Raw genomic sequence first — 26,528 nt, 5'->3', positions numbered from 1 at the left:
AAACAAGGTCATCTACAAATTATTTAAGTTTATTATACAAATAAACAAGGTCATCTACAAATTATTTAAGTTTATTATACAAATAAACAAGGTCATCTACAAATTATTTAAGTTTTTATACAAATAAACAAGGTCTATCTTCAAACAAGGTCATCTACAAATTATTTAAGTTTATTGTACAAATAAACAGGTCTATCTTCATATCTTCAATTATTACTTCATCTTTAGTACATATTATGTTTATTTTTAATAGGAAAAATTACCTATAATAATCCAATCTATTCATGATTTTCTTACAATAATTTCGCCTATTAATTAACCATGAATAATCCCAACTTCAAGGGGTATTTTCCTAGAGTAAATTGGTAATCTGATGACTTGATATAGCAAGTTTTATTTTTTTTAAAAAAAAGATAATTAAAATAAAATGTCATAAAAAATGTTAAAAAAATATTCAAAAAAATTTATGATTTTTTTATTATTTAGAATTTTTACTATAAATTTTCAAATTTTTTCTCTAATTTTAAATTAGTTTTTAGTTTATTTTTTTGGTGAATTATCTACTATAGCAGGTCATCAAGTTACCCAAGTTTACTCTAGGCAAATACCCCTAAAATTGAGATTATTCATGGTTAATCAATAAATAGAATTATTGTGAAAAAATCATAAAAAGGTTGAATTATTCTAAGTAATTTTTCCTTTTTAATATCTTTAAAAATTATATTTATATATCTTCATACTAAAACATCATGCATTTGCATGAGTTTTTATACTGACTTTTTATACTAGTTAAAATTATTTATGGTAGAGTTTGAGAGAATGATAACATAAATATTTTTTTCAGATTGACCGATGATTAACATAGTGTATCACACATTCACTATATATGCATTACTAATTGAGCTAATTAATATGTATAATACTAAGATGTTAACTTTCTTGAAAAAACCAGAAGATTTAACAATAGCCATAAAAACTTGCAGTATAAAAACCTACTCCTAATCATGGTGGTTATTTTAATCTCATAAACTATTATCTAAATTAATACTCTTTTCATTTCAATAACTTTATTGCACGTTTGTCAAGACATATATTGAAATCTTTATATCTTTAACTGTTCAAAACTAAAAATTATAAAACTTGATATTAATAATCCTTATATTGAGAGGAATCAAACAAGATACCACTTGACAATAATTTAACTTATTAATTAAGAATACAATTCAAATTAAGAGTGAGCTGTAAATAGTGTCAATAAATAAAATAAGACAAAGTCACTAAAACAGAAGTAGTAATATTTAGTTAAAATAGAAAGCAAACAGCTAGAAAGCAAATATGCATAAAAAAAATTGGTAAATGACTTTTATCTTGGTTTTTGGCGTTTTGATTGGTCAAAATTCAAAATAAGTGTTTGGTAAATAATTGTTCAGCTGGCTAAAAGGTTGATTTTTAAAACGAAAATGAAAAAATTAACTGATAAATCTAGTTGGACTTACTATAAATGCCAATATATGATCGGGATTTTAGCACGAGTTGTATATACTTCATAATCTAAGGAGAAACCATTCCATAACCATATGATATGAGAGGAAGGACTCTAATAACTTATAAAATGTGCATAACATCTTTAATTCGTTGATATAGGACAAATTAAATCATCCCAACACTAAATTTGTTAGTTCTTCCAAAAGCTTTGGGCTTGTGATAAGTGCTATTAATTGTACTTATAATTCATATCATTTTATTCTCTTTTATGATGGCCGTTTTTAGTGATTTCGTGTTTATTTGAAAGATTTATGGTACTTTACTCATTTTAGCTAATTATGTTGAATTTGAACGGTTTTGATTGTTTTAATTAAACATAATTCTTATAGTTTTAATATTGAGGATTTTACTAAGGAGTTTTTAACTCGGTTGAAAAAGTTTGACAAAGAAGAGAAGAAAAGGTTGAAAAGTGTTCATAATACAAAATTTTTGAGTTAAAATTTGTTTCATGTTCACACTTTTGACCATAACTTTTGATAGAAAAATCGTATTAATTTAAGGTTAACGACATTGGAAACTAGACTTCAATATATTATTTGTTCGATTCTGACACACATGTAAGAAGCCAATGCAAAAACATGATACACGTTTGAATATCACATACACCCTTATTAATTTCGAGTGAAAAAATCTGCGAAAAGGTTTGATATTGAATCCACACTGTTAACCTAATAAAAAATGTATCATGAGCATGATATTGATGGGGAAAAAAATGTTGAACCATAACTAACAAAAAGGATTTATTATATTGAATTAGGAGAATAAAATCGAAGGTTAGCTAATTTCATAGCACTAAAGAAATTTGAAAAACAAGAGCAGTTAAATCTTTCAGGTTACTACATATTTCCTATAGTGACGACCCTTTATGTTCTAATTTTTAATATCTCTGATAATGGGATGTAGAGATAAAGGAAAACGTATACCCTAATACTATATATAATAATAACTTGTGATTAATATTCTACCCATCATAGAATACAATCATTAAATATGTCTCTACTCATTTGAGGGCCACAATCTGTTGAGACATTTAAGTTCAAATCTTTTAGCTTTAATTAGATTACTTTAGGTTGTGTATAAAGATAATTTCAATAAACTATAATAACATAAGTAAATATTACATATAAGCAATAAGGTTTTTTCTTTTTTTTTTTTTCATATGTACGTGAAATACAATTATTAAAGTTGTGATTTTTAGCATTGAGGCTCTAAATTTTAAAATTAGAACATTTGTGCGTTACACAAGCAATTAATATATTATAGATATCGTAATAGTTGTATCATTTTTGGATTATCAGGCTAACACTTATTACGGCTTGTTTATTAGTTTATATTCAATGATGTGAATATTAATGAAAATTGATGAATTTTTAAATAAAATGTTCTTACGATGACATCATTTCTAATTATATATATATATATATATATATATATATATATATATATATATATATATATATATATATATATATATATATATATATATATATATATATATATATATATATATATATATACTTCTAAATAATCACTTATAACTTAAATTGATTATTTAATCTTAAAATGACCAATTATACAAATGCCTCATGATGGAACGGTGTCATACAAGATATGCAGATCAAAATTTAGTGTAATTTTAATGAGAAGTTCTCTTGACAACTTATTAATAGTAATACTTGTTCAATTTCAATTATCCTATTTTTTTAAAAAAAAATTCATTTAATACCAACGAACAAACAACCGATTTATTTTAACCTTATCTTTATGTTCAAAGGCAAAAAAATAAAATGTTATTATGGTTGAGGTCAATTTTCAAAATATTATGGCACTACTCTCCAACAATGCAACCTTCCTTGTACATGATTATACACAAGTCAAACACATATTTTAAGAACTCCAGTAACAACCACAACAGACAATTCCAATAATAGTACCAATAATTAAGTAAAACACTATAATAATAACCGAAACACAACAATTAACTTTTTCAAGATACTAATCCAAAAAAATACATTTTTTATGGTAGGTATAACTTTTCAACTCATTACGGCCAAAATTATGAATTAATTCAAATTATCGACTTGTACAAAAATATTTAAACTATATCATTTGTCAATTATATTGCTTCATTGACTTAATTTGTTCATGGAATATGCATTTGTTTGGAAGAATTCATGCTATTTTAAACAATGCAACTTATTTTTTTATGTTTTGGTCGTCCAATCAATTAATTAATACTCTAATTGTACATATTTAATTTATTACAATCCAATTGCCTCTATAAATATAAGTCTCCATTTTTCTTTTATGTCACATCACAAAAAAAAAAAAAAAAAAACTAAATCTTAGATTACAATTTTATTCCTAAATTATATTTTTTATTTTAAAAGAAAATTAAAAATGACTAAGGCTAGGGTTAGCCCTTGTTCTTGGATGTTTGCAATTGTTATTCTCTGCATGACCCTTTTTGGTCAGTCTTATGCACAATTGAAAGTTGGGTTCTACTTTAACAAATGTGGGACGAACAATGTGGAGCAAGTTATATTTGACATAGTCACTGCAGCATTTCAAAACGATAGAACAATCGTAGCTGCTCTTCTTCGTATGCATTTTCATGATTGCTTCGTTAGGGTATGTTAATTTACTATATTTCATCTACTTCAAGCATCAACGATACATGCTACTCATTTTCATAGAGTGACCTCTATGAAAAATATATTCCATGAAACAATAAAAATAGAGCATATTATTAAAAGGGATATTACAAAATTAATCAATTAATTAATAGAATTAGTTAGGTTAAAATTTGCAAGAAAAATATAAATTAGTACATTCGGTAATATTAAACATCATGTTACATATATATACATATATATGTAACTTGAAAGTTTCAGTTACTACATTATTTTTCTAGTTCAATGTTACTGATTGACTTCCAACATACTTATATCGTAGGCGTGATATAGAAAAACGAATGTATAAGTAACTTGACATATGTTTTTAATATGAAAAAACCGTTGTTTTATAATGACATTAATCAGCAAATATGCATCATCAGCAACTTAACATTGTGGTTTACATTATTATTACGATGGTTAGCTTTGCTCTAGAGTTGTTAATCAGTTGGGGTTGGAGCAAAGAGAGTCGAAATTTAATGGGCCGGGTTGGGGTGGGGTGGGTCATTTTTAAATGGGTTAGAGCGGGTCAGGTTATTATTAAATCGGTTAGGGTGGGTTATTGTCTGTTTAGACTTGACCCGTATTAACCTGTTTAAAATAGTTCTTTCAATGATCTTTTAGTTCGACTTTGTAGTCCGTTTGATTGACCTACATATATATATAAAACAAATGAGACAATTTATATGACAACAAAATATCCAACAATGACCCGACCCCTTACATCAAATCCCAATAATGGCATAATGTACCCATTGAATACCTCTAATTAGTAAATATTGTTCACTCTGGGTCGAGTGTGCACGGATTTTTTTGCCCCTTGTCAAAAGGCCTATTATTAATTTGCAGCTCGATCATTTAAACACTTGACAATACTTTCTTATGTTTTCGTTGTGAGACTTTAGTTGTACACTCGAGATATAATAATAGTTTTGTATTACAAATAACAATGTATAATTGGTATGAAACAGGGATGCGACGCATCGCTTTTGTTGGACGGAAGCACGTCTGAGAAAAATGCAGGTGCTAACGCTAGTGTTCGAGGTTTTGAACTCATTGATGCTTGCAAGGCAAGGTTAGAGCAACTTTGTCCTGGAACAGTTTCTTGTGCAGATATCATTGCAATTGCTACTAGAGTTGCTGTTTTCCAGGTATTGTTCATGATATGTACATAAATATTTAAATTTAATTATAAAATTCAAATATAAAAATACACATTCTTGTATAAGACGATTTAACCGTAAGACATGCCTCATATTTGGTTTAGATAGCCTAATAATAAAAACTTTTAGCTTATGAGCTTCTTGTTTTGAGGTCATCTCATCATGAGACCGTCTCATACAAGACAGGCTGGTATAAACATCCTTTGAATTTGTCATTGTTAAATTGTGCTGCACGTCCGTATTGTTATGCCAGCATATTATCGGGGAATTATGAGGTGCACACACTTCATAAGCCAAGGATATATACCATCCTGAAACCGTATGACAATGGGTAGAAGGACTCCAATAACTCATAAAGTGTGCACACCATCTTCAATTTGTCGATATGGGATAAATCATTCTGACACCCCTCACATGCAAACCTTCGTTGAGTTCGCATGTGGGATTAATCAATAAGGGTAGGAACGTTATTCTTTTTGAATTTACTATTTTTAATTTTTGATAGAACCATCAGGTCGGATACAATATTAGGCCGTGACAACTCATCACATAATCTCACCGTGGCCTACTCGTGTGGAGAAAGAACACCTGTGGGCTCAGGCCCACAAACCCACGGGTCAAGAGTGTTCACTTGCACATATACTTGGTGAGGTTCATTGTTTCCCAGAACCATATAGTAGTAGAAGGATTAGCTCACCCAATATATATGCAAATTTAAAACCCACTATTTTATTGATGTGGAATCTTGTCTCAGTTGTAAAATATTTTCAACAATTGTCTTTAACCATTTTATGTAAGACTTTTTTGGTCAAATAAATTGGTAAATTCAAAAAGAGAGAGGAATTTGTATATTATTTTGTGATATTATACTGATATTATAAAATGTTAAAAATAAATGTAGGCAGGAGGAAGGTGGTACAATGTTGAAACTGGAAGAAGGGATGGAACTATTTCAAATGTAATTGAAGCTCAAAATAATCTTCCGGGGCCAACAGTGCCAGTTGCTAACGCCATTACATTATTCAATTCCAAAGGCTTGAATGTCACCGACTTTGTGCTTCTCCTAGGTAAACCTATATTGTCTATTATTAATAACATTTCAAAAAGACTTGTAAAAAACTTATATTTTGATATAAATTGTTAATTGTTTCTATGTAGTGGTCCATAATCTAGAAATTAATATTTAATTAAGTTTCATAAATTAATTTATATTTAAAAATTTGTCAGAAACTACCTATAAAAATAGTGTTTTTTGTTATAAGTTATCTAGAAACTTAATTTTTTTTCTTTTCTTAAAAAATACCTAGAAAAAAGTAAATTTTATTGTTAAGATTATTAGTTAACGATACACATTCAAATTTCCATTAAGTGTAGCATGTGCAAGTCACAAGCAATTTACCTAAGAAATTATCTGGTAGTCTATAACAAAAAAATAACTGTTTATAGATATTTTTGGACAAAGAAATTTTCTAAGTAGTTTTTGATAAGTACCTTATAGATAATTTTTGATAGTCTTTGTATGCCAACCAATAGCATTTTACCCCATTTGTGGATCACAAACGGTTGTAGTATGAGAAATGTCTCACGTAAGATACACTTCATATGAGGATCAAATGACTCAATTAATACAAAATTTAATTTATAAGGATATGAACTTTTTGTAATTTTAATGTCGTTTCACCGAGAAAGAACTTCACACAAAAATAGCTAGTAGTTTGTGGATTAGTTATGTAATTATTAATGTTATCATCATACATGATATACAGGTGGTGGTCACACTGTTGGAGTTATTCATTGTAACTTCTTTCTAGACCGTCTTTACAATTTCCAAAACACCGGAAGACCAGACCCATCCATGAACACAACTACTCTTACATTCTTACAATCGCAATGCCCTCCACAAGGTTCAAGTAACTTTGTATTCGCCGATCAAACTCGAGGAAGTGAATTTAGGGTGGACAAAGCTTTCTACGATGCGATTCGACAACGTAAAGGTGTGCTTCAACTTGATCAAAGGATTGCACAAGACACACTAACTGCAAGCACGGTTAATAGATTATCCTTAACTGGGGACTTTACCTTCCAATTTCATGCTGCTATGATCAAGCTTGGTAGGGTTGGAGTCCTTACGGGCTCACAAGGCCAAATTAGGAGAAATTGTCACCGTGTTAACTGATTACACCCAGTCCCGGCCCAATAAGGATTATTTTTGGCCCGTTGGCAAAATATTAAATTGGACCCCTTATAAATTTATGAATTTTTGAAATTCTTAAGTGAAAAAAAAAAATTAATTAAATAAACTAACTTTCAAACAATTTCCAAAAGTAAGCGTCCGTACCCCAAAGCTGTGCTTTGGAGCTGTTCGCAGTTAGTAACTGCGAACAGCATATAAGACAAACTAGCTGTTCGTAGTTAGTAATTGCGAACAGCTATTTTGCCTTATATGTTGTTCGCAGTTACTAACTGCGAACAGCTAAGTAAAATTCCTTTATTTTTGAGTTGTTTGTTGTTGTAATTGCACTAGAGACATTAGAATAGGTAATTACAAGTCGATGTATCTTTAAGGCGGCATGATTCATCGCCAAAACTCCGATCATTCATAAGTCAATTAAAATATATATGCAACAAAATATATACAAATGTTTGAAATATACAAGTCAATTAAAAAATATATATATATATGTACATAGTCGATCCAAATACACAAAAGGTAATCGTTAACGCTCATGAACCCATGGAACAGAATCTGGATGCCTGGTGCCCAGCGTTTCTGCATCAGACACCTAAGAATATTGAAATATAAATAAGTTACTTGTATGTACGCAATAGTAAAATGTAAATCATAACTATCGTAAACTAACCTGGGCATCCCAAAGAGGAGTACTCCTGTGCTCATGCTGCATGGTTAACACACTAGGGTCTACGGGTCTTGGAGCTGCTGGATCCATTTCCTGTACTCCTGTGTTCGAGTTAGTTTTAGTTAATATTACTATTATGTAATAATATAAAATATATATAACATATTACCTTGAGTTACAGATTATTATTCTAGAATAATATATATAACATATTACCTTGAGTTACAAGTTCTAGTGTTATGACCTTCGCTCCCACAACGACGACAATTAGATCGATTTGGTCTACCCTCATCCATTTCATTGGCAATTCTCTTGATTCAAGTCAACTTGTTACATGTGCACTTCTCTTGATTCAAGTCAACTTGTTGCTTTGCACACCACGCTCTCTTATAATTCACATCCACACCAAAGCGATCTTTAACCATCTGACGTACGACAGATACCTTAATGGATGGGTCTTTAGCAACACAATTTCTAATAACTTTGTTAATGACAGAACATGTCAGGTGAATGTGTCCAGCCGACACACTGTCACTACCCAATACACAAGAACCGTGCTTACCCTTATAGGTAACAATACGCCACGAAGATAAATTAGAGTCAAACGTAGCTCTAAGTTTCCACGAACAACCCCGCTTGCACTTCAAGGCCAGGACAGTTTGGTTCGAGGTCTCCGTTTTGTACTCCACATTTCTCCCAATATGATACACTCTGATAGCTTCCAACAATGATTCCTTGTTATCAAACATCATACCCTTCTCAAACTCTCCCTGTTCGGTGTATGTGGTATCACAAGCCCAAGTCCTCCATGAGTTGTTCTCCGCATACTCGTTTGAAGGTGGACAGAGGGCATAAGGTGTAGGAGGAATGATTGTAGGAATGTTGCCTAGAGTCATGTCATTTGCTAGCGCATCCTCATCGACATCCACATCGTCCTCAGAAGGATCGTCAATAAGCTCATTACTCTTATTTCCATCATCCCAAGGTCCCATCTCAGCAATTTCTCCTAAGTTAACCATTGAGGGATTTACAGTTTCCTGAGTTAATATAGGCATAGGGGTAGGAGTAGGATTAGAAGCAACTTACGTCTTCCCCCAACATAATGAACTTTGCCATTATTTTCTTTAATACAACCATTCCAACAACATACTATAGTGACGCGAAATGATGCCATTTTCTACATTAATACAAAAAAAATCAACATCAACATCAACTCATGTCCATACAAGTACATTATATTCATTTGATTATAATCTTTTTTGGTCTACAAATTATTCAAATCCATAATGTAGCCAAGTTCATACATATATAATACACATAATCCATAATAAATCAATTCATAAGTTCACAAATAACATTTCTAATACCAACATCAACATCAACATTTTCTAATAATATTCAAATAATACAACAACATTACTTCAAAATCCAACATAAAGCTATAAAAACAATTAGAAATTACCTTCAATGCTTATGGATGATTAAGATTAGTCTTGATTTAACCACTACAAACCTACATTTGGATAAATAAACAAATTTAATTAAAACCCTAAAATCCAAATATACACCAAAAAACACAAAAAAATTTACCTTTGCGCAAGCTATAGTATCCCACACTAATTTTGAAGTGCCAAATTGAAAGAGGATTGCACGATTTGATGGAATGAATCAATGGTTTTAGAGGGAGAAGGTGGAAATGTCGAGTGAAGTGGGTTTTTGAATTGGGATTTTGCGAAAAACAGAAACTGATCTGATTTTGTAGATCAGGTCTGTTCGCAGTTAGTAACTGCGAACAGCATATAAGACAAAATAGCTGTTCGCAGTTAGTAACTGCGAACAGCTATTTTGTCTTATATGTTGTTCGCAGTTAGTAACTGCGAACAGCTCCAAAGCACAGCTTTGGGGTACGGACGCTTACTTTTGAAAATTGTTTGAAAGTTAGTTTATTTGATTAATTTTTTTTTTCACTTAAGAATTTCAAAAATTCTAAATTTATTTGGTATTGCATAGTGATATATATAATAGAATATGGTCTCGTACTACTTTCATATACTATTCATACTAGTAATTCTATATATACCTAATACTGGTATGTGTTTTAGCATTTTCTTTTTCTAATCAACTAATATTAATATAGTTTTTACATTAAATCAAATTCTTATATTATTATAAGCTCATAAAGTCATATTTAATATAATTTCAAGATATTATTTTTGTAACTAATCTCAGCCCATAATTGGTGATTGTCGAAAAAATTAAGTAGTCGCTAAGAGGGTTATCGGTAATTAACTAGACATAGACCACAAAAAGTGGGCGGAAACACAGGTTTTTTGGCAATTAAAAATTAGCTGGCGATCAAGGCTATGTTGACCACTCACCAAACAAAATGAGTAGTCGATGATGGCTTCAACTTTTGTATTGAAAGCTCACTTAAAAATCAAGCTGATTTTGCACGAGATCGTCTAAGTATGCAATATGCGCTCATTACTTGATCATTTAAGATCATAATTGATACCTATAAAGTTAAATTGACTTTTCAATTAATCATTTTAAGGCCCGAATTGATCATGTTAGATCAAAATTGAACTTTTTATCACAAAGCAGCTATGAATTTTTGGTCATTTTCAAAAAGTATTCATTTAATAGATCATTTTAAGGTCTGCATTGATCATTTTTAGATCAAAATTGAAATTTTTATAACAAAGCAACCATGAACCCTTGATCATTTCCAAAAGCATTCATCGAATCATTTGGCAAAACATAATTCGAGATCGACACTTCCTTCGCCTTCACGTCAAGCGTAAGCAAACACTATGCCTACAACTTTGTTTCCAAGTCTATTATGAACAAAAACTGTTGAGTAAAGAGCAATATCACTATTATTGATTGATGATTAAAGAGTATAAGTACTCTTATGTTTCATTGGGACCATCATGTTGCATTGATTAATAATACTTGTATTGTGCAATGTATTACCACTATTATTGATAGTGTTATTGACCATTCATATGTTGTTTGTAATTAATCCATAGAATGATAGAATAATACCATATTATTAACTCCCTTCCGAAATTGTAAAAACAGAACCATATTTAGGTAGAAATTGATCAGTTTAACGTCAAAATTGATTTTTTTTTTGAATAATTAATTTGTTTAAGGTTTACTTTAAGTCGAAATTGGTACATTTAAGGTCAAAATTGAAAAATGCCCAAAAAATGGAAAAAAACGAGAGATAGCAAGTAAGGCTGTTACACGTGTAAATTGGATCGGCCCAAATTGATGGTCTCATAATAAGACCGTCTCAGCCAAGTTTTTATGTAAAAGATCTAGTAAAATAAACAAGGAATAAAGGATCATCAAATCTGCTGATTAAGATGGGATTCAATTATCGGATTAAAGATCCTAACGTACAAGTTCATCAACTAGCAGAAGGTCAATTGCAATAAGAAGCTCTGAATCGGCAAAACATCCACAAAGGTTGTACTACAAGTGTGATGTATGTGATACGTTCAAATGGTGCAAGGGCAATGTTGATAAAAATGTCTCGTGGGGTTATTAAAATCAAAGCAAGGGAAGGAATATCACGCATGGAAGTGAGACCGTGTTGAAGCATGAGTTAAAGGAGCTAAAGAAAAGAGTAGCAAAATAGCAAAAGATAGTGAATGGAGCAATTTTGTTTGTGTTTATTGTATTTCTTGCCTTGAAATGAAAAATGTAAGACAAAATATTTCGTTGCTTAAATAAGTTGTACTGAAATTGGTAACATTGTTTGTCAAAAAAATATGCCTACATAATTGGTGAGTATTTGCATTACATACATTGGAATTGTGATAAACAAAAGAAGTGTCATACAAACCAATTAGTTAACATTTTGTTCAAAAGCAACTTGACACTAAACACTGTCACCAAAAAATGACACTAAACAATGCTAAGTAGCAGCCTTTCTCTTCTTCCCACTTGTGTTGCCTTGCTGTGAAGAAGAAGCTGCATGTTCAAACTTTTTTGCTGATGTCTTTCTTGCCTTGCATGTCACTGCATTGTGGCCTAGTTCTTTTCATAAGCTGCATTTGTTGTTCTTGTGCCTCTTTCCTTTTTTTGCTTCATGAGCTTCTCTCTTCTTTTTCTCAAAAAAAAACAAATCATAGCCTCTATTGTTTACTTTTGAGCTACTATTAACCTTATAATTACAAAAATATTAATCTCTTTATTTTTGCTTTTCTCGTTTTTTGTTACAATAAAGTTTATTTTCTCTATATATAGATTTATTGTATCCATTATTAGATTCGATGTACCCATATATTAGGTTTTAAAATCTTTCATGGTGAGAGTTTGAAATCTTGTTATCAATTAGATGATAAAAAGGGTATATAGTGTCATTAAGGGTGTCAGTTTGACTAATATAGTTAATGGTATTAAACCTTAATTCATTTCAAATTCACACCATATCTAAAAAGCCCCTCGGAAGAGGTTGTATCAAGCAACAATGTGATAGAAGAAAAACTTCAGTGTTAAATCTCCTCTATAATGATCGTGGCTTTTTCTATATAAAATTTTATTTGATTAAATTGTTATGTATTTAATTAATTGTTACTCTGTTGTAAATATTGTATGACATTTTTATCGATAAATTATTAGATTTATTTAAGAAAATATTATATAGAGTAATCTTTGTTAAATTGTTCGAGGAAATTAATGGCATTAGTACAGAGGTAGATGACAAACTTTGCAGAGCCGCCTTAACCTTTACGTCCCATTCTATTTCTCTCGTTAATATAGTCACATAAATTTGTTAAAGGCTTTGTATATGATAAGATTCCATCTTATTTAAATTAATAATTGATATTAGGAAAAGTAGTTTATCAGATTCATATTAATAATTTTTTGTCATTTTTTTTCGAATACAAGTTGTTTTCTAAACAGGTAAAGACTGTTTTAATTATAGTTGATCAAAAATCATTAACTCTGATTTTAAGTTAAATTTGTTATAAAGCTTGTATATGATAAGATTCACACATAAGAAGAGTTAATTTGATGTCACCATACTAATAGGGTAAAGATTGGATTATTAAAAATAAGGGTAAAAATTAGATTATTATAAAATAAAAGATTATGCTGATAGGAAACTAAGAGTAAAGATTGGATTATTAAAAATAATTCAAAGTTAAAATTATTTACAGCGATAAGTGAAAAATTGGATTATTAATATCAATTTTTCCTTATATTAATAATAAATATTTTACCAGGTATAGCTTATCTTTTTATCTTACCATATGAAATCCAATTTAGTTTGGTTGTAGTCTCTTTTACAAGTATGATTGCTTAAAATGAGGCGAGAGTTTGCTATGGACACATATAACTGCAATGAAGCTGAGGCGGATCCAAATGTTAGTTAGTGATGTCAACTGACAAAGGGCGGATTCAATGCTAATTAATGATGTCAATTAACAACATTATGTTATGGGTAAAATTATATATCTAAAGATATTAATATATATACTAGTTAAGTTTGTAGCAGCTTTGATATGTCAAATAGATAAATACTCCACTCGCATGTAATAAAGTTTCTTTTAAATTTAAAATACAGCACAAGGTAAACAATGATACAATCTCAAAAGAAATTTTCAATATGTTTTTATTCAATGGCATGAAAGACCTAAAACTTGAAACCAACAACAATGCCACAATGGTTTCCTTCAACTTAAGGTTTAAAATAGTGGAGTTGGCTCACGGGCAATTTAAGCCTAATGATTGAGTAAAAACTTGATCAAATTTCTATAATTTTAAACTTTATAAATTAACTTTAGTGATTTAACTATTGTATTATAAATATAAAATTTCTCGTTTAAAGATCTTTATAAAAGTATTGCTAGGCTTATTGACTATTATAAATATGATTAGCATAAATAGCATGTGCCATTCAAAAAGGACTATTTTCTCTATGATGACTTTTGACAAATAATAGATAAACATTTTGTGCCATTTTAAAAACAAAATAGGCCCACATTTTTGTTTGTTGCCTCATTAAATTATTCCGCACAGTTAATTTCGGACCATGAATCATCTCTTAAGGAATCAACTCAATCAAAAGTTTAAATTGATGATTGAGGTTCTAGGATATGTTATATACTCTAACACGTTCCTTCACATGAGAACCTGGTTGAGATTCGAACCTGTGAACTTGTCACACTAACTTTTAATACCGTGTCAAGAAACCAACTCAACCAAAAGCTTAAGCTGATGGTTGAAATCTTAGGATATCTTATATAACATTTTCCACATTCTTTTTTTATAGTAACAAGTATACTAAGATAATAGAGGTAATTATAACTACAGACTAATCAAACATTAATTGAACAAAAAGAAAATACTTCATTGATTAAGTATTATACTTGACTGTTCTGTTATTGCAATATAATACAAATTTATGAAAAAAATTTATAAATATATGTTGCGAGCTCAATATAATGGATGGATAGAGTAAAGTTTGACAAGACAATCTTGATTCAATGTATCAAATAAGCCACAAATGTATACACAATTAATTTTACGTTTTATTCAAAAATACAACAAATTTAAACTAAAGGAAAATTAATGATATATTGAGGTAATAATGGACTAGTCACATAATTTTTGGTTCAAAATCATATTATCCAAGGTTTAGACGATCTCTCAAAACTTTTTTGAGAAAATCTCTTCACCTCTTTTTTTAACCTTAATAAACCTCAAAAGATTATAACAAACGGACGATTTGACTGTAAACATGAATAAATAAAAAAAACATCGATGACACCTTAATTAACATAACCACACTTTTTTCTAATCTCTCCATGACTGCCCGTAAGGACTCCAATTTTGGACATTTTAACCATAGCTGGACCAAATTTATTAAAAAAGTCATGAGGATAGTAAGCTAGTCCCTTAACATCCCCTCTTGTCAAAGGACTTAATGCTAAATTTTGATCAACCTCTAAAACTCCTTTGTGTACAAGTATTTGTTTGTAGTAGGCATTATCAATCTTGAAGTGACTCCCTGGAGTTTGATCAAGGTATGCTTCCTTGTCGGATACACTATTAAGAGGACATGTTTTCTTCAAGAGATGGAGGAGAGTGGGAGCCATGGTTGGATCGGCTTTGTTTGTGTTTCGAAAGTTATGTAGACGTTCCTTAAACGTGGGACAATGTGCAGTTCCAACTGTATGTCCACCTATATATAACATAACCAAATTATTATTGAATAATTTTTTTGGTTAAATCAATGATTAATTTTACAGTGGTTGGCTCACCACATCATTCTATTCTAAACGTTAATTTTTCCTTTTGTGAAAAAATAACAAATCCCAATAAAATAACATTCAATTTAGTATTTTCTATATTTTTTCTTTTATTTGTCCACTTTAAATTATTTTATTTTAATAGAGATAAATTTATATTACTCATTCTGTTCTTTAATGTTCTTTTCATTTGGAATATTACGTCTTAAGGAAAGAAAAAATTTGATTGATGTTTTTAACACATATTTAGAAGATTCTCCCTCCTATTCTTCCTAGTAGTCCCATTTACATTTGATTTACTATTCACTTATCACTCTTAATATGCATTTTCTTCTTAATCTATAAATTAAAACATATTCAAGTGAAATCTTATTTGATTCGTCTCAACGCTAGAATTATGAATATCAAATTTTCATAATTTTTAATCAAGCATAATTACATATATTAAGAGTTAAAATGTTGCTTCGGCAAATGTGAGAAGTAAATGGGATTAATAAGTTGAATAGGAGGGAGTAAAATATATCCATGTGAGATCTCATTAGATTCATTTTAATATATACTTTTTTATTATATATTTTTAATAATTTTTTATTATGTGTATTTAGAGATATTGGGGTTTATAATTTGCTTTAAAAACTATAGGAAGAACAAAAAGAAACAGAGGGAGTATGATTTTGAGAGATATATTGAAGATAAAATATATTTAGATGAGATCTTGTTAAATTCATCGTAATACAATTTTTTTATTATATAATTAATATATTATTTATAATGCATATTAAGACTTAAAATTAGATTTGAAATACGTGTCAAAAGTATTATGGACAAAAAAAAAGAAAGAGGAGTTCAAGTTTAATAAATATGTATATAATTAAATTTCTAGAGTTAACCACTATAAAATTACCGTACTATATTTAGGAAAAAAAGTATGTGATTTGCTAGAATAAATAAAGGTTTTTAAAGGAAAAAAATACCCATAAGAATAACAAAATCTTCCTTGTTTAACCCTTTCTTAGCAAACAATTCAATAGCTTTATGTATCGGAATTCCTGGTGGAGGGAGGATAGCTTCTGCTTCACTTGCGAGTGAAACACGTCCATCTCTTCTTCCTGTTTCTACTTCATACCATTTCCCACCAGCCTGCATAGATTTTCAAGCAAATTATACCAAGATTTATGATGTATTTTTTTTTCATGATTGAAACAATTTATAATTAAAATATTATGTAAAACTTACCAAGAAAATGGCATCTCGAGCACCTAAAACAATGATATCCGTACATGAAATAACTCCTGGACAAACTTTTTCAACAACATCTTTAATAGCACTTACGAGCTTAATTCCTCCTAAACCTTTATTTGGTCGTGCTGTTAGCTCTGTATTTTTGCCCTCAAGTAAAACGGAAGCATCACAACCCTTCAAACAAATAAGCATAACTATAGGTCAATTCAAAAACTAGTCATTTTTTTTAATATCTGGGTAAAGTTAATTTAACCCGCTGCTGACAAGATAGAAAACGAGAACTAATCTTCCTATAACAATATTTTTTATTAAGGAGTATAAAGAATACATTTCAACCGCTAGAATAGCTCGTGCTCTGCTCAAATATTAGTTTAAAGACGTACATTTATAAACAAATACACAATATAACAAGCAAGCAAATACTTAGTAATACGTACGTACCCTAACAAAACAGTCATGGAATGACATACGAACAAGATCAGACACAACATCAGGATCATGCGCAATCTTCTCCTTAACTACATTATAAATGAGTTTCTCAACATCATGTTTCCCACACTTGCCTTTGTAGTACCCAAATTTCAGCCCTCCATGCCCATAACAATGGCCAACAAGGGTTGTTACAATTAGCCCAAGGAAGAATGTGTCGAATAACAAAGTTATTCTCATTTTTGTGATCTATATATAAATCTATTTTCTTGTACAACTCTATGGAATTTTTGTGAGTGTTGTGAGATTAAGTAGCCATGTCTTCTTATATATAGGCATGTTTTCAATTAAATTTTATTCCAAATAATAGAAGTAAATTACTATAATTCATTTAGATAGTTTCACTTTTAGTATTTTTGACTATTATGAGTAATTATTTGAGACATCAAATTATCTTTGCCAAATTTATCTCATATGGTGTGTTTATTGGAGTCATATGACACAAATTGACTAATGATATTCAAATAAATCAAAATAAAAAGGACCATCACTTGTTTAATTTTTAAATTTATAGTGTAAACTCAAAATTTTAATATTACATATCAAATTCAATCAAATAATTAAATGTTCTATGCTAAATAAAATATGACAATTCTTATGTCTTCCACCACATCATTACTTCATACAATCTTTGATGAGAAAGTCTATTTTTTAAAATATTTTAATAATAATTTTGATATAATTGGAATATTGAGGGACATTGAATGAATTTTTACTTTGATAAATTAAACATCAAGTATATAACTGAATTGGTTTGATAAGTAATTCATAACTTGTTTGAAGAAATGTACTATTAAAATAAAAAAATCAAAAATTAATAAGAATAATAATGTCATAGCTTTAATCTCAAAAGATTAGGGTCAGCTATTTGAACCTATATATATGTTTCAATTATCGTCTACATGGATTCTTCTCCATTCATTCTCGTTTTCTACCATCTTATTTTGTAAGTTTTGATTTTTCTTATCTTTTCTATTCCTCTTCTCCAAGTCAACTTCGGTCTTTCTCGCCTCTTTTCTAAGTCTCTCAAAATCTAACTTTCTATCTTCCTTATTAATTAGATTATACTCCATCTTCTCACATGTTCAGACTATCTTAAATAATTTTTATTTTTTAGCTTTTTTTCAATATATGTAACTTCTATACCTTTTATTCTAAAATAATTAGTGTGGATATAATCTCTTGTACTAGAATTATCCCTCTGTCCTATTAGGTTAACAGACAAGAGATTGAACGGATAACATTTTTAAGGTGGCTAGAGTAATACTCATTTCATCTATATACTTGAACAATGAACCAAATTATATATGACATATACTTTATGTGATCATCTAAAAAAATATACTGTTCGTTTCTTTTTAAATATCTTATTTATTTTTGGATTATTATTCATCAATTACTCTTAATTTGTATTTTATTCTCAATCTATGCATTAAAACACAGTTAAAGGAGATTTTGCTTGATTCGTCTCAACATAAGGTTTATTAATATTTTGTTTTTATAAAATTTTAATTACACACAATTATTGCTATTAAGTATTGAATTAATGTATTGACAAACGTGCAGAAATAAAATAAGATAATTAAAATGAAACTGAATGAGTATACTTTACGTGCTACAGTAATACGACTGACTTTTTCAGTTTTCTTCTATCAATTAATTTGAGTCGTTTTAATGTTGAATGGAAAATACAACTCTATAATAGCATAATTGGTTTGATGAGAGATATATTTTCAAAGATCGATTTCTCAAAAACAATGTTATTTGTTTTATTGAATGATAAATTTATAAACAAAAGTTTTTTCCGTACTTTTATAAAAAAATTTCTCTCCAACATAAAAAAAACTCAATTTTTTCCCCTCTCTATTTTTCATATGAATTTTTTTAAAGTAAACATTTAAATTAATAATAAATTGTAATTTTCATTGAAATATAATTTTTTTGAAATACTATTTTCTAAAGAAATATTTTTTACCAAACCAAACACATTTAACTGTTTCCAATAAATATAATCAAAACATGACTCATATCATAAATTAGGCATTAATAAGTAATTCCTCATTATTATTCAACCCAAAGACAAAAATGTTCCACATTTAAAACAAAATATGCAAAACCAAATTCAAAGGTGAAGGGTCATATCACATGTATAGATATTTAGCATCCATGTATTTCAAAATTTTAAATAAACCAAATTTAGTTGACTCGCTTGGCTTACTAGTTGACTAGTTAATTAACATAAAATTCATATTAGTTAATCTTAATTCAATAAAAGAGTCATTCATGTAAAACATAATGGTAAAAGAAAGTTAATTTATTGTAATTTAATTTCTTTTTTTGAAAATAGCATCTTTTTATTACATATGGTAAAAGAAAATTAACATGTGTTTTTCATTATAACTTTTTATTACCAACTAATACTACTGGTCTAAATAATTCTAATCAGCCATAATTTTTATTAAAAAAAAATCTTTAAAGTCGAACAAGTTAGAATGAACATAAACTCATATGTATTTTTCGAGCAAACTTACACTAAAAGTTTCGGGATGTTTACATTTTATTTTTACAATGGGAATATTAAAGATCATTTTATTTTTACAATGGGAATATTAAAGATCAATAAACTTTTTAAGAATGACTTTTCTAAATTTTGCAAGGAAGATATTATTATACTCTTCATAGAAATGCACTACGCATAAAAAAGCAAATGTCATTATGAATTAGTTAGTACGTTCACATCATTTTTAAGACATCACTTGTCTTGTTTTATCAAATTGTTGAATAAATAATGAAAACGGAGAGTAAATTATTTATATAAATTACAATAATTCCCTTGCATTATAAGTCTTTCGTTCTGTTTTAATCGCTACATTTGCATGAGCACGCGAATTAAGAAAAGTGATTGACCTACACTGTAGCTGATTGTTTACTTTATAGAGTATATTATTTTATTATTTTTAATTGAAAAAGAAAAAGAAAAAATAGGTTGTTAGATTACTTTATAGAGTATAGTATAGTATTTTATTATAGAGTATAGAGTATAAAGTAAGATAAAAGTAGGGGTAGGTAGAACTTTAAATAATTGTTTTATTACTAAAAACGGAAATATAGCAAGTAATATGAAATTGCCAAAAATAGAAAATATAACGAGTATTATGGATGAAGTAAAAAGTGATTTAGACACTCGATGCATTATTAATTAGTGGTGCAATACTTCCCGATTTCCATGCAATACAACAATATTGACTTGTTTTGACGTGCACAATTGAGAGTCATTTAGCCAATCAATTACTATATATAACTATTCAATTTTAGCCCATAGGAAATATAGATACATCATACATGTTTTGCATATATATACAAACTTTGTCCACGTTCAACTCACTATCATCTAGAGCTGCTCAAAAGTGACCCGACTCGAAAATCCGAACTGAAACTGAAAGTAAACCGACTCGAAAATGTGTTTCTTTTTTTGGTTTATCGAACCGACAGTACCCGAACCGAAATTGTACTCGAACTGGTTGACAACCGAAAATAGGAAAGCTGAACCCGAGCTGTAACCGACATATAATCGTTAACCGAGATTACCCGAACCTAATAATGACCGACCCGAGTCATATTCGACCCGAATCATGCTCAAAACCGAATTCTATCCGGCTAAAACCGACTTAACCCGAACGAATTTTAGATCGAACTGCTGTAAACCTGAACCAATTTTTAACATAGAAGTATGATAGATTTATATTCAATCATCTTATTTGTTAAGCTAATAAAGTGTTAGATATTTTAATAAATTAAATTTTATAAATACATGGTTTCCTATATTTAGAGTTAATAATCAATGGTCAATGTTTATTTAACTATTTTAAATCGAATTAGATGAATATTGATAGAACTTTATAATTTTAATTTTCGGTCAAACAAGTAAAAGTAACAAAACAATAATGATTATTAATTAATTTGCATTTTAATTATTTTGCTTTTAAAGGAAATCTTGTCATCAATTAAAAATTGACTAACAACTTAATTTGATATTGATTCGATCGATAGTAATTAGTAATACGTAGCTGAAATTTGCTTTTAAAAAAAAAACTCGAACCCGATCTGTACCCGACAAAACCGAACCAATTAGAATCGATGACAACCCGAGACCGATTGACACTCGACACGAACTTCAACCGACACTGAACTGTTGCTAACCCGATAGCTTGAATAATCGATCTCCAACCGAACCGTGACTAACCGACTCGATCCGAGTGTGACCCGTTGTAACACACAGTCGAAAAATAACCGATCCGAAATGCAACCAAACCGAATGACACCCGTCCGAAACCGACCCGGTCATCCGAATGAACACCTCTACTATCATGATTCAAAAAATTATTAACGGTGTATTTGGTAGGTAGTAATAAACGATGATATTAGGTGGTAATGAAAATTTGTACATAAAAAACTTTTTTTGTGATCAAAGTCTCATTACCATGGAAATGGTACGAAATTTTTGAAATTTTACACTATAAATCCATTGTCTTTTACCACTATTTAGTATCACTAACCAAACGGACTGTGAAGATAATATCATTACTAGACCTCGGTTTTGGATCGGTCATATTTAATTAGGGTAAAATTGACCACAATTCTCTAGTCTTCTCTTTGAAGGGAGTACATATATATAAAGAAATGAATTGTCCGTTACTTTTCCTCATTCATACCCTATTTTCGAGGGAATATTAGATTGATGATAATTATGTCTTATTTCATTATCAATTTCTTTTTTGAAATAAGAATTAAAGATCTCTACTTTTGAAATAAATTTTCTCTGTTACTTGAATTTAAATCTTTCTTTTTTATTAATAATATCTAGACCGGGGAAAAATTGATCCGACCCGAAAACTGATCCGAAACCCGCCCGAAAAAATTGGATTGAAACCCGGAAATTTTGACCCGAACCCGAAAAATGACCGAACCCGAAGAACTCGTAAAAAAACGGGTCGGTCGGGTCCGGTTCGAGTTGGACCCGATGGGTTGGTCATTGTTAAAAAAACCCACGTTGCAAGAAGTGATAGCAGATAGCAGTTTTCAATTTCATCTTGACTTCTTGACTTCTTCTTCATCTCAATTCCCTAATTCCATCTCAAAAACCCACGCAGACGCAACGGCGCAACGCAACCTCCATATTCATTCTTGAATCTTGCTCATAATTCCATTCTCCTCTCTGATTCTCTCTCTTAAACCTCCATATTCATCTCAAAAACTGCAGTACATCTTCATTGTTGCTCATAATTAGTTTATTACACTTTAATAAGCATGTCAAAACAAAAACGAAGACCTCCAAAATCTCCATTTTCAATGCCAAATCTTCCAATAATTCAAGGATATACTCAACTCTCACCATCTTCATCCTCAACTCCATCTTCAACTCCAATTATTTCACCGAGATTTTCAATCTCTCTTCATGTAGTGCGAATTCATGTCCAAGTGTGGGTAAGTTATGAATAAATTTGTTTTTTTTTATAAATTAGTTTAACTGAATGTTTTTGTGATTGATTTTGAATTATGCACATAAGTTAGTTATTGAATGGTTTATGTTATTGAATCTGTACGTATTTATGAACAAATTGCACCAAATATGGAGAGGAAAATGACACTTGCTTACCTATTAACAATTTGAATAAATTTACAATTGAGAAAACAGAAAGCTTTAAAACAGAATCTGTATGTATTTTCAATCTCTAATTTTGCTAAGTTGGTCATTGAGTAATTGGCTTGAATCTGTATGTATTTATGAACAAATTGCACCAATAATGGAGAGGAAAATGACACTTGCTTACCTGTTAACAACTTGAATAAATTTACAATTGAGAAAACAGAAAGCTTTAAAACAGAATCTGTATGTATTTTCAATCTCTAATTTTGCTAAGTTGGTCATTGAGTAATTAGCTTGAATCTGTATGTATTTATGAACAAATTGAACAATTTTGCTTAGATTTATCCCAGCGCTAATGTTTAATTTTGCTAAGTCGGTCATTGAGTAATCAGCTTGATACAAACTTATTTCTTTGTCTTTATGAGTAGAAGAGCAAGCAGCTACAAACAACATAAATGCGCCACTGTCCGAATCTAAAAAAAGAAAATGGACTTCTCCTGTTTGGAAGGATTATGATTGTTTTGATGGTCACATATTTGAGGACAATATTCCAAGAGCTCTTTGTAAATATTGCAAACAAGGTCCCATTCTTGCTCATTCTATTAATGGAACAACAAATTTTAAGCGTCATAGTGAGTCTTGCTTTGAACGAGCTACTTTTGAAATTAACAAACAAAAAAAGGGTAAGAAAGACAAGGGTGATCTAAAACATTTTGAGCCTTTCATGTATAAGAAATTAGTGGCTAGGGCAATTATAAGACATGGTTATTCCTTTACATTTGCTGAAGATGCTGGAAATCGAGCTATACATAGCTTCTTAAATGAAGATTGTAAATTTATTTGTCGAAAAACCGCTAAGAAGTATTGCTTAGAAGTCCATAAAAATGAAAAACTTAAGTTGAAGAAAAAAATGAGCATTAGGGTGTCTTCAAAATTTTGCTTAACTACTGATATGTGGCATTCGATTGTGGATGAGGGTTATCTTTTATTAACTGCACATTATATTGATGATGATTGGAAGTTACACAATAAGATTGTTGCCTTTTGTCATGTCCCTCCTCCTCATAATGCCAACATGATACATGAGAGGTTAATTGCACTTATAAAAGAATGGAAGCTTCAACAAAAGGTGTTCTCTATCACATTAGACAATGCTAAGTACAATGATAATATGCAAAAATTGCTTGCTAATAGTCTAAGTGTGTATAATCCATTGCTTGCTTATGGTGATTATTTTCATGTTCGTTGTGGTGCTCATATTTTGAACTTAATTGTTCAAGATGGTTTGAAGGTCATTGGAGATGAAATAAAAACAATAAAGACCTTGGTTAAGTATATAAATGGTTCTGAAGTAGAAAAGCAAAGTTGAGGGAGTGTGCAATTGGTATTGGTGTTAGTATTTCTAAAAGGTTTGTGGTTGGATTGTCCTATAAGATGGAATTCTACCTATAGGATGCTTGAAAGGGCATTGATTTATTGTCCTTGTTATGAAAACCTGAAAAGAATTGACAAAGACCTTCCTAATATTCCTACACATGATGATTGGTCAAAGGTTAAAAAAATTGTTACACTTTTAAAACCTTTTGATGATATAACAAAACAGTTTTCGGGGAGAAATTATCCAACTGCCAACTTGTACTTTAAAAGTGTGTGGAGAATCGAATGTTTGTTGATACAATATGCTGATAGTGAAGATGAGTTTTTAAAAGATATGGCAAAGAATATGAAAAATAAATTTGATAAATATTGGGAAAATTATAGTGTTGTTCTTTCTTTTGCTGCCATGATGGATCCTCATTATGAATTTCAATTGATCAAATATTGTTTTGAACACTTGGATCCTCAAAATGGGTCATGGAAAGCCAACCAAGTCAAAAACAAACTCTATGATTTATTTGCGGAGTATGTAAGGAATGATACTCCCTATGACCATGAAGCTAGTAGTAATGTCGTGGATGATGATCTTCCTGTAAGTATTTTTTTTTTTGAAGTTTTTTATAATTGTATTGTTATTATTTTAACCTTCTAATTACTAGTACTTTAATAGAGATTTTCATCTTTTGCTAGAGGGACTAGTGGAAATTTGTCACAATTAGATATTTATCTTGAGGAGTCTAGGCTTGATCATCATCTTGAACTAGATGTATTGCAATGGTGGAAAACAAATGAAACTCGACATGCACAGGTTGCGCATATGGCAAGGGATTTATTAGCCATTCCAATTACTACTGTTGCATCCGAGTCAGCTTTTAGCTTAGGAGGTAGAGTGCTTACTAAGTATAGAGCTTCTCTTCAACCGGATACTGCTGAGGCTTTAATTACTAGTCGTAGTTGGCTATTTGGTTATAAAGTAAAGTGGGTAAATTTATCAATTATTTGAGTTTTGAATGCAAATAATATGATCTTCAATTCGTTAAAATAATAGTTTATTTTGTGAATTTGTTTTATGTTGATAGATCCACTTGAAAATGGATTAGAGGTTGATCTTCCACCAATGTGTAATGAAGAAGCTAACAAAGATTTAGAAGATGAAGATGAAGATGAAGATGAAGAAAATGAAGATGAAAAAGAAGATGAAGGCGAAGAAGAAAATCAAAATGAAGATGAAGTGTTTGAACAATTTGCTATTTAACATGTTCTTATTTATACTTTTAATATTTAAATTGTTGTATGTTTGAATTGATTCATTTGGATATTTTTTTGTAGTATGATGCATTTTAGACATTTTAATGATTTTTTTATGTTGAATTAGTCGATTGGATATTCTAATGTTTTATGGTAACCCGTTGGATCAATCTGAACCTACCCGAAACCCTGAGTGATCCGACCAGAAACTAACCTGATCCGAAACTGACCCAACCCAAAAATGACCCGACCGAAATTAATCCGACCCAAAACTCGACCGACCGACCGTTTTCCCAGGTCTAATAATATCTCATATAAATGCAAGAGAAAGATATCATTAGGAGAGTACAAGTGTGCAGCAGTTTTGTATTATCGGAAGTATTAATTAATTAAAGGCCAATTATGATAAACGATTAAATCATTATAAAACTTTAATTATAGAATTAAGCAACATGCTCTAGCACTTGTAGAAAATATTAAGATTCTCAAATATTGTAAATACTAAATAGATTCTCGTGTAAAATACGGATGATATAAATATTTACTGATATAAATAACGATAATATTATTTTATAATTTTATAAAATTAATTCATTTACAACAAAAACTTAATTATTAAATCTCCGTATATGTTGTGATATTATCATTATCAAAGTGAATAAATAATTTATTATACAACAATATTAAAACATATACACATAGTAATTATTGATAATTAAGACAAATAAACTTTAAAAGCCTTCAACCATGATAAATAGGAAAGAGAACTTAGTTGAAAAAATAGTCAAATTAATTTGCTGATTCATTATGTGATAATTATTTATTATCTAAGTTAAAATAAAGATTTTACATGTATACGCTTTTTGGTTTATATAAGTAAATATAGTTTTTTAATAGATCATCACATATAAATATAGTCAATCAACCAATATTATATGTTTTGATGAGTAAATTATTTCTTAAATATCAAAGATTCTCTATCCATAATAAAAAAAAAAGGCGAGAAAATTATT

The 26,528-nt window shown here is 29.6% G+C and overlaps 3 protein-coding genes across 4 annotated transcripts; 2 read left to right on the top strand and 1 right to left on the bottom strand.

The window, feature by feature from the left end:
* Window positions 1-3,945: 3,945 nt before the first annotated feature.
* Window positions 3,946-7,571, top strand: LOC130812572 (peroxidase 57-like). The gene is made up of 4 exons (XM_057678084.1): window positions 3,946-4,176; window positions 5,192-5,371; window positions 6,285-6,450; window positions 7,150-7,571. Exons 1-4 carry the CDS (start codon window positions 3,946-3,948, stop codon window positions 7,557-7,559), a joined length of 987 nt encoding a protein of 328 aa, XP_057534067.1. The 3' UTR covers window positions 7,560-7,571.
* A 7,153-nt stretch (window positions 7,572-14,724) lies between these two features.
* Window positions 14,725-17,507, bottom strand: LOC130812571 (peroxidase 57-like). The gene is made up of 4 exons (XM_057678083.1): window positions 17,196-17,507; window positions 16,749-16,928; window positions 16,487-16,652; window positions 14,725-15,445 (listed from the first exon to the last, which is right to left on the bottom strand). Exons 1-4 carry the CDS (start codon window positions 17,421-17,423, stop codon window positions 15,033-15,035), a joined length of 987 nt encoding a protein of 328 aa, XP_057534066.1. The 5' UTR covers window positions 17,424-17,507; the 3' UTR covers window positions 14,725-15,032.
* Window positions 17,508-24,338: 6,831 nt separating this feature from the next.
* LOC130812569 (zinc finger BED domain-containing protein DAYSLEEPER-like) lies at window positions 24,339-25,932 on the top strand. Of its 2 annotated transcripts, none has more exons than XM_057678081.1 (3): window positions 24,339-24,859; window positions 24,938-25,151; window positions 25,347-25,932. In XM_057678081.1, exons 1-3 carry the CDS (start codon window positions 24,344-24,346, stop codon window positions 25,520-25,522), a joined length of 906 nt encoding a protein of 301 aa, XP_057534064.1. In that variant the 5' UTR covers window positions 24,339-24,343; the 3' UTR covers window positions 25,523-25,932. The 2 variants fall into 2 exon arrangements, with proteins under 2 accessions (XP_057534064.1, XP_057534065.1); XM_057678082.1 differs by having other exon boundaries at window positions 24,938-25,245; window positions 25,347-25,480.
* The last annotated feature ends 596 nt before the right edge of the window (window positions 25,933-26,528 follow it).

The sequence above is a fragment of the Amaranthus tricolor genome, chromosome 5 (genome assembly GCF_026212465.1).
Source record: "Amaranthus tricolor cultivar Red isolate AtriRed21 chromosome 5, ASM2621246v1, whole genome shotgun sequence".
Taxonomy (NCBI): Eukaryota; Viridiplantae; Streptophyta; class Magnoliopsida; order Caryophyllales; family Amaranthaceae; genus Amaranthus; species Amaranthus tricolor.
The sequence above is the reverse complement of the archived record's forward strand: the minus strand, read 5'-3'. Positions and strand labels throughout refer to the sequence as shown.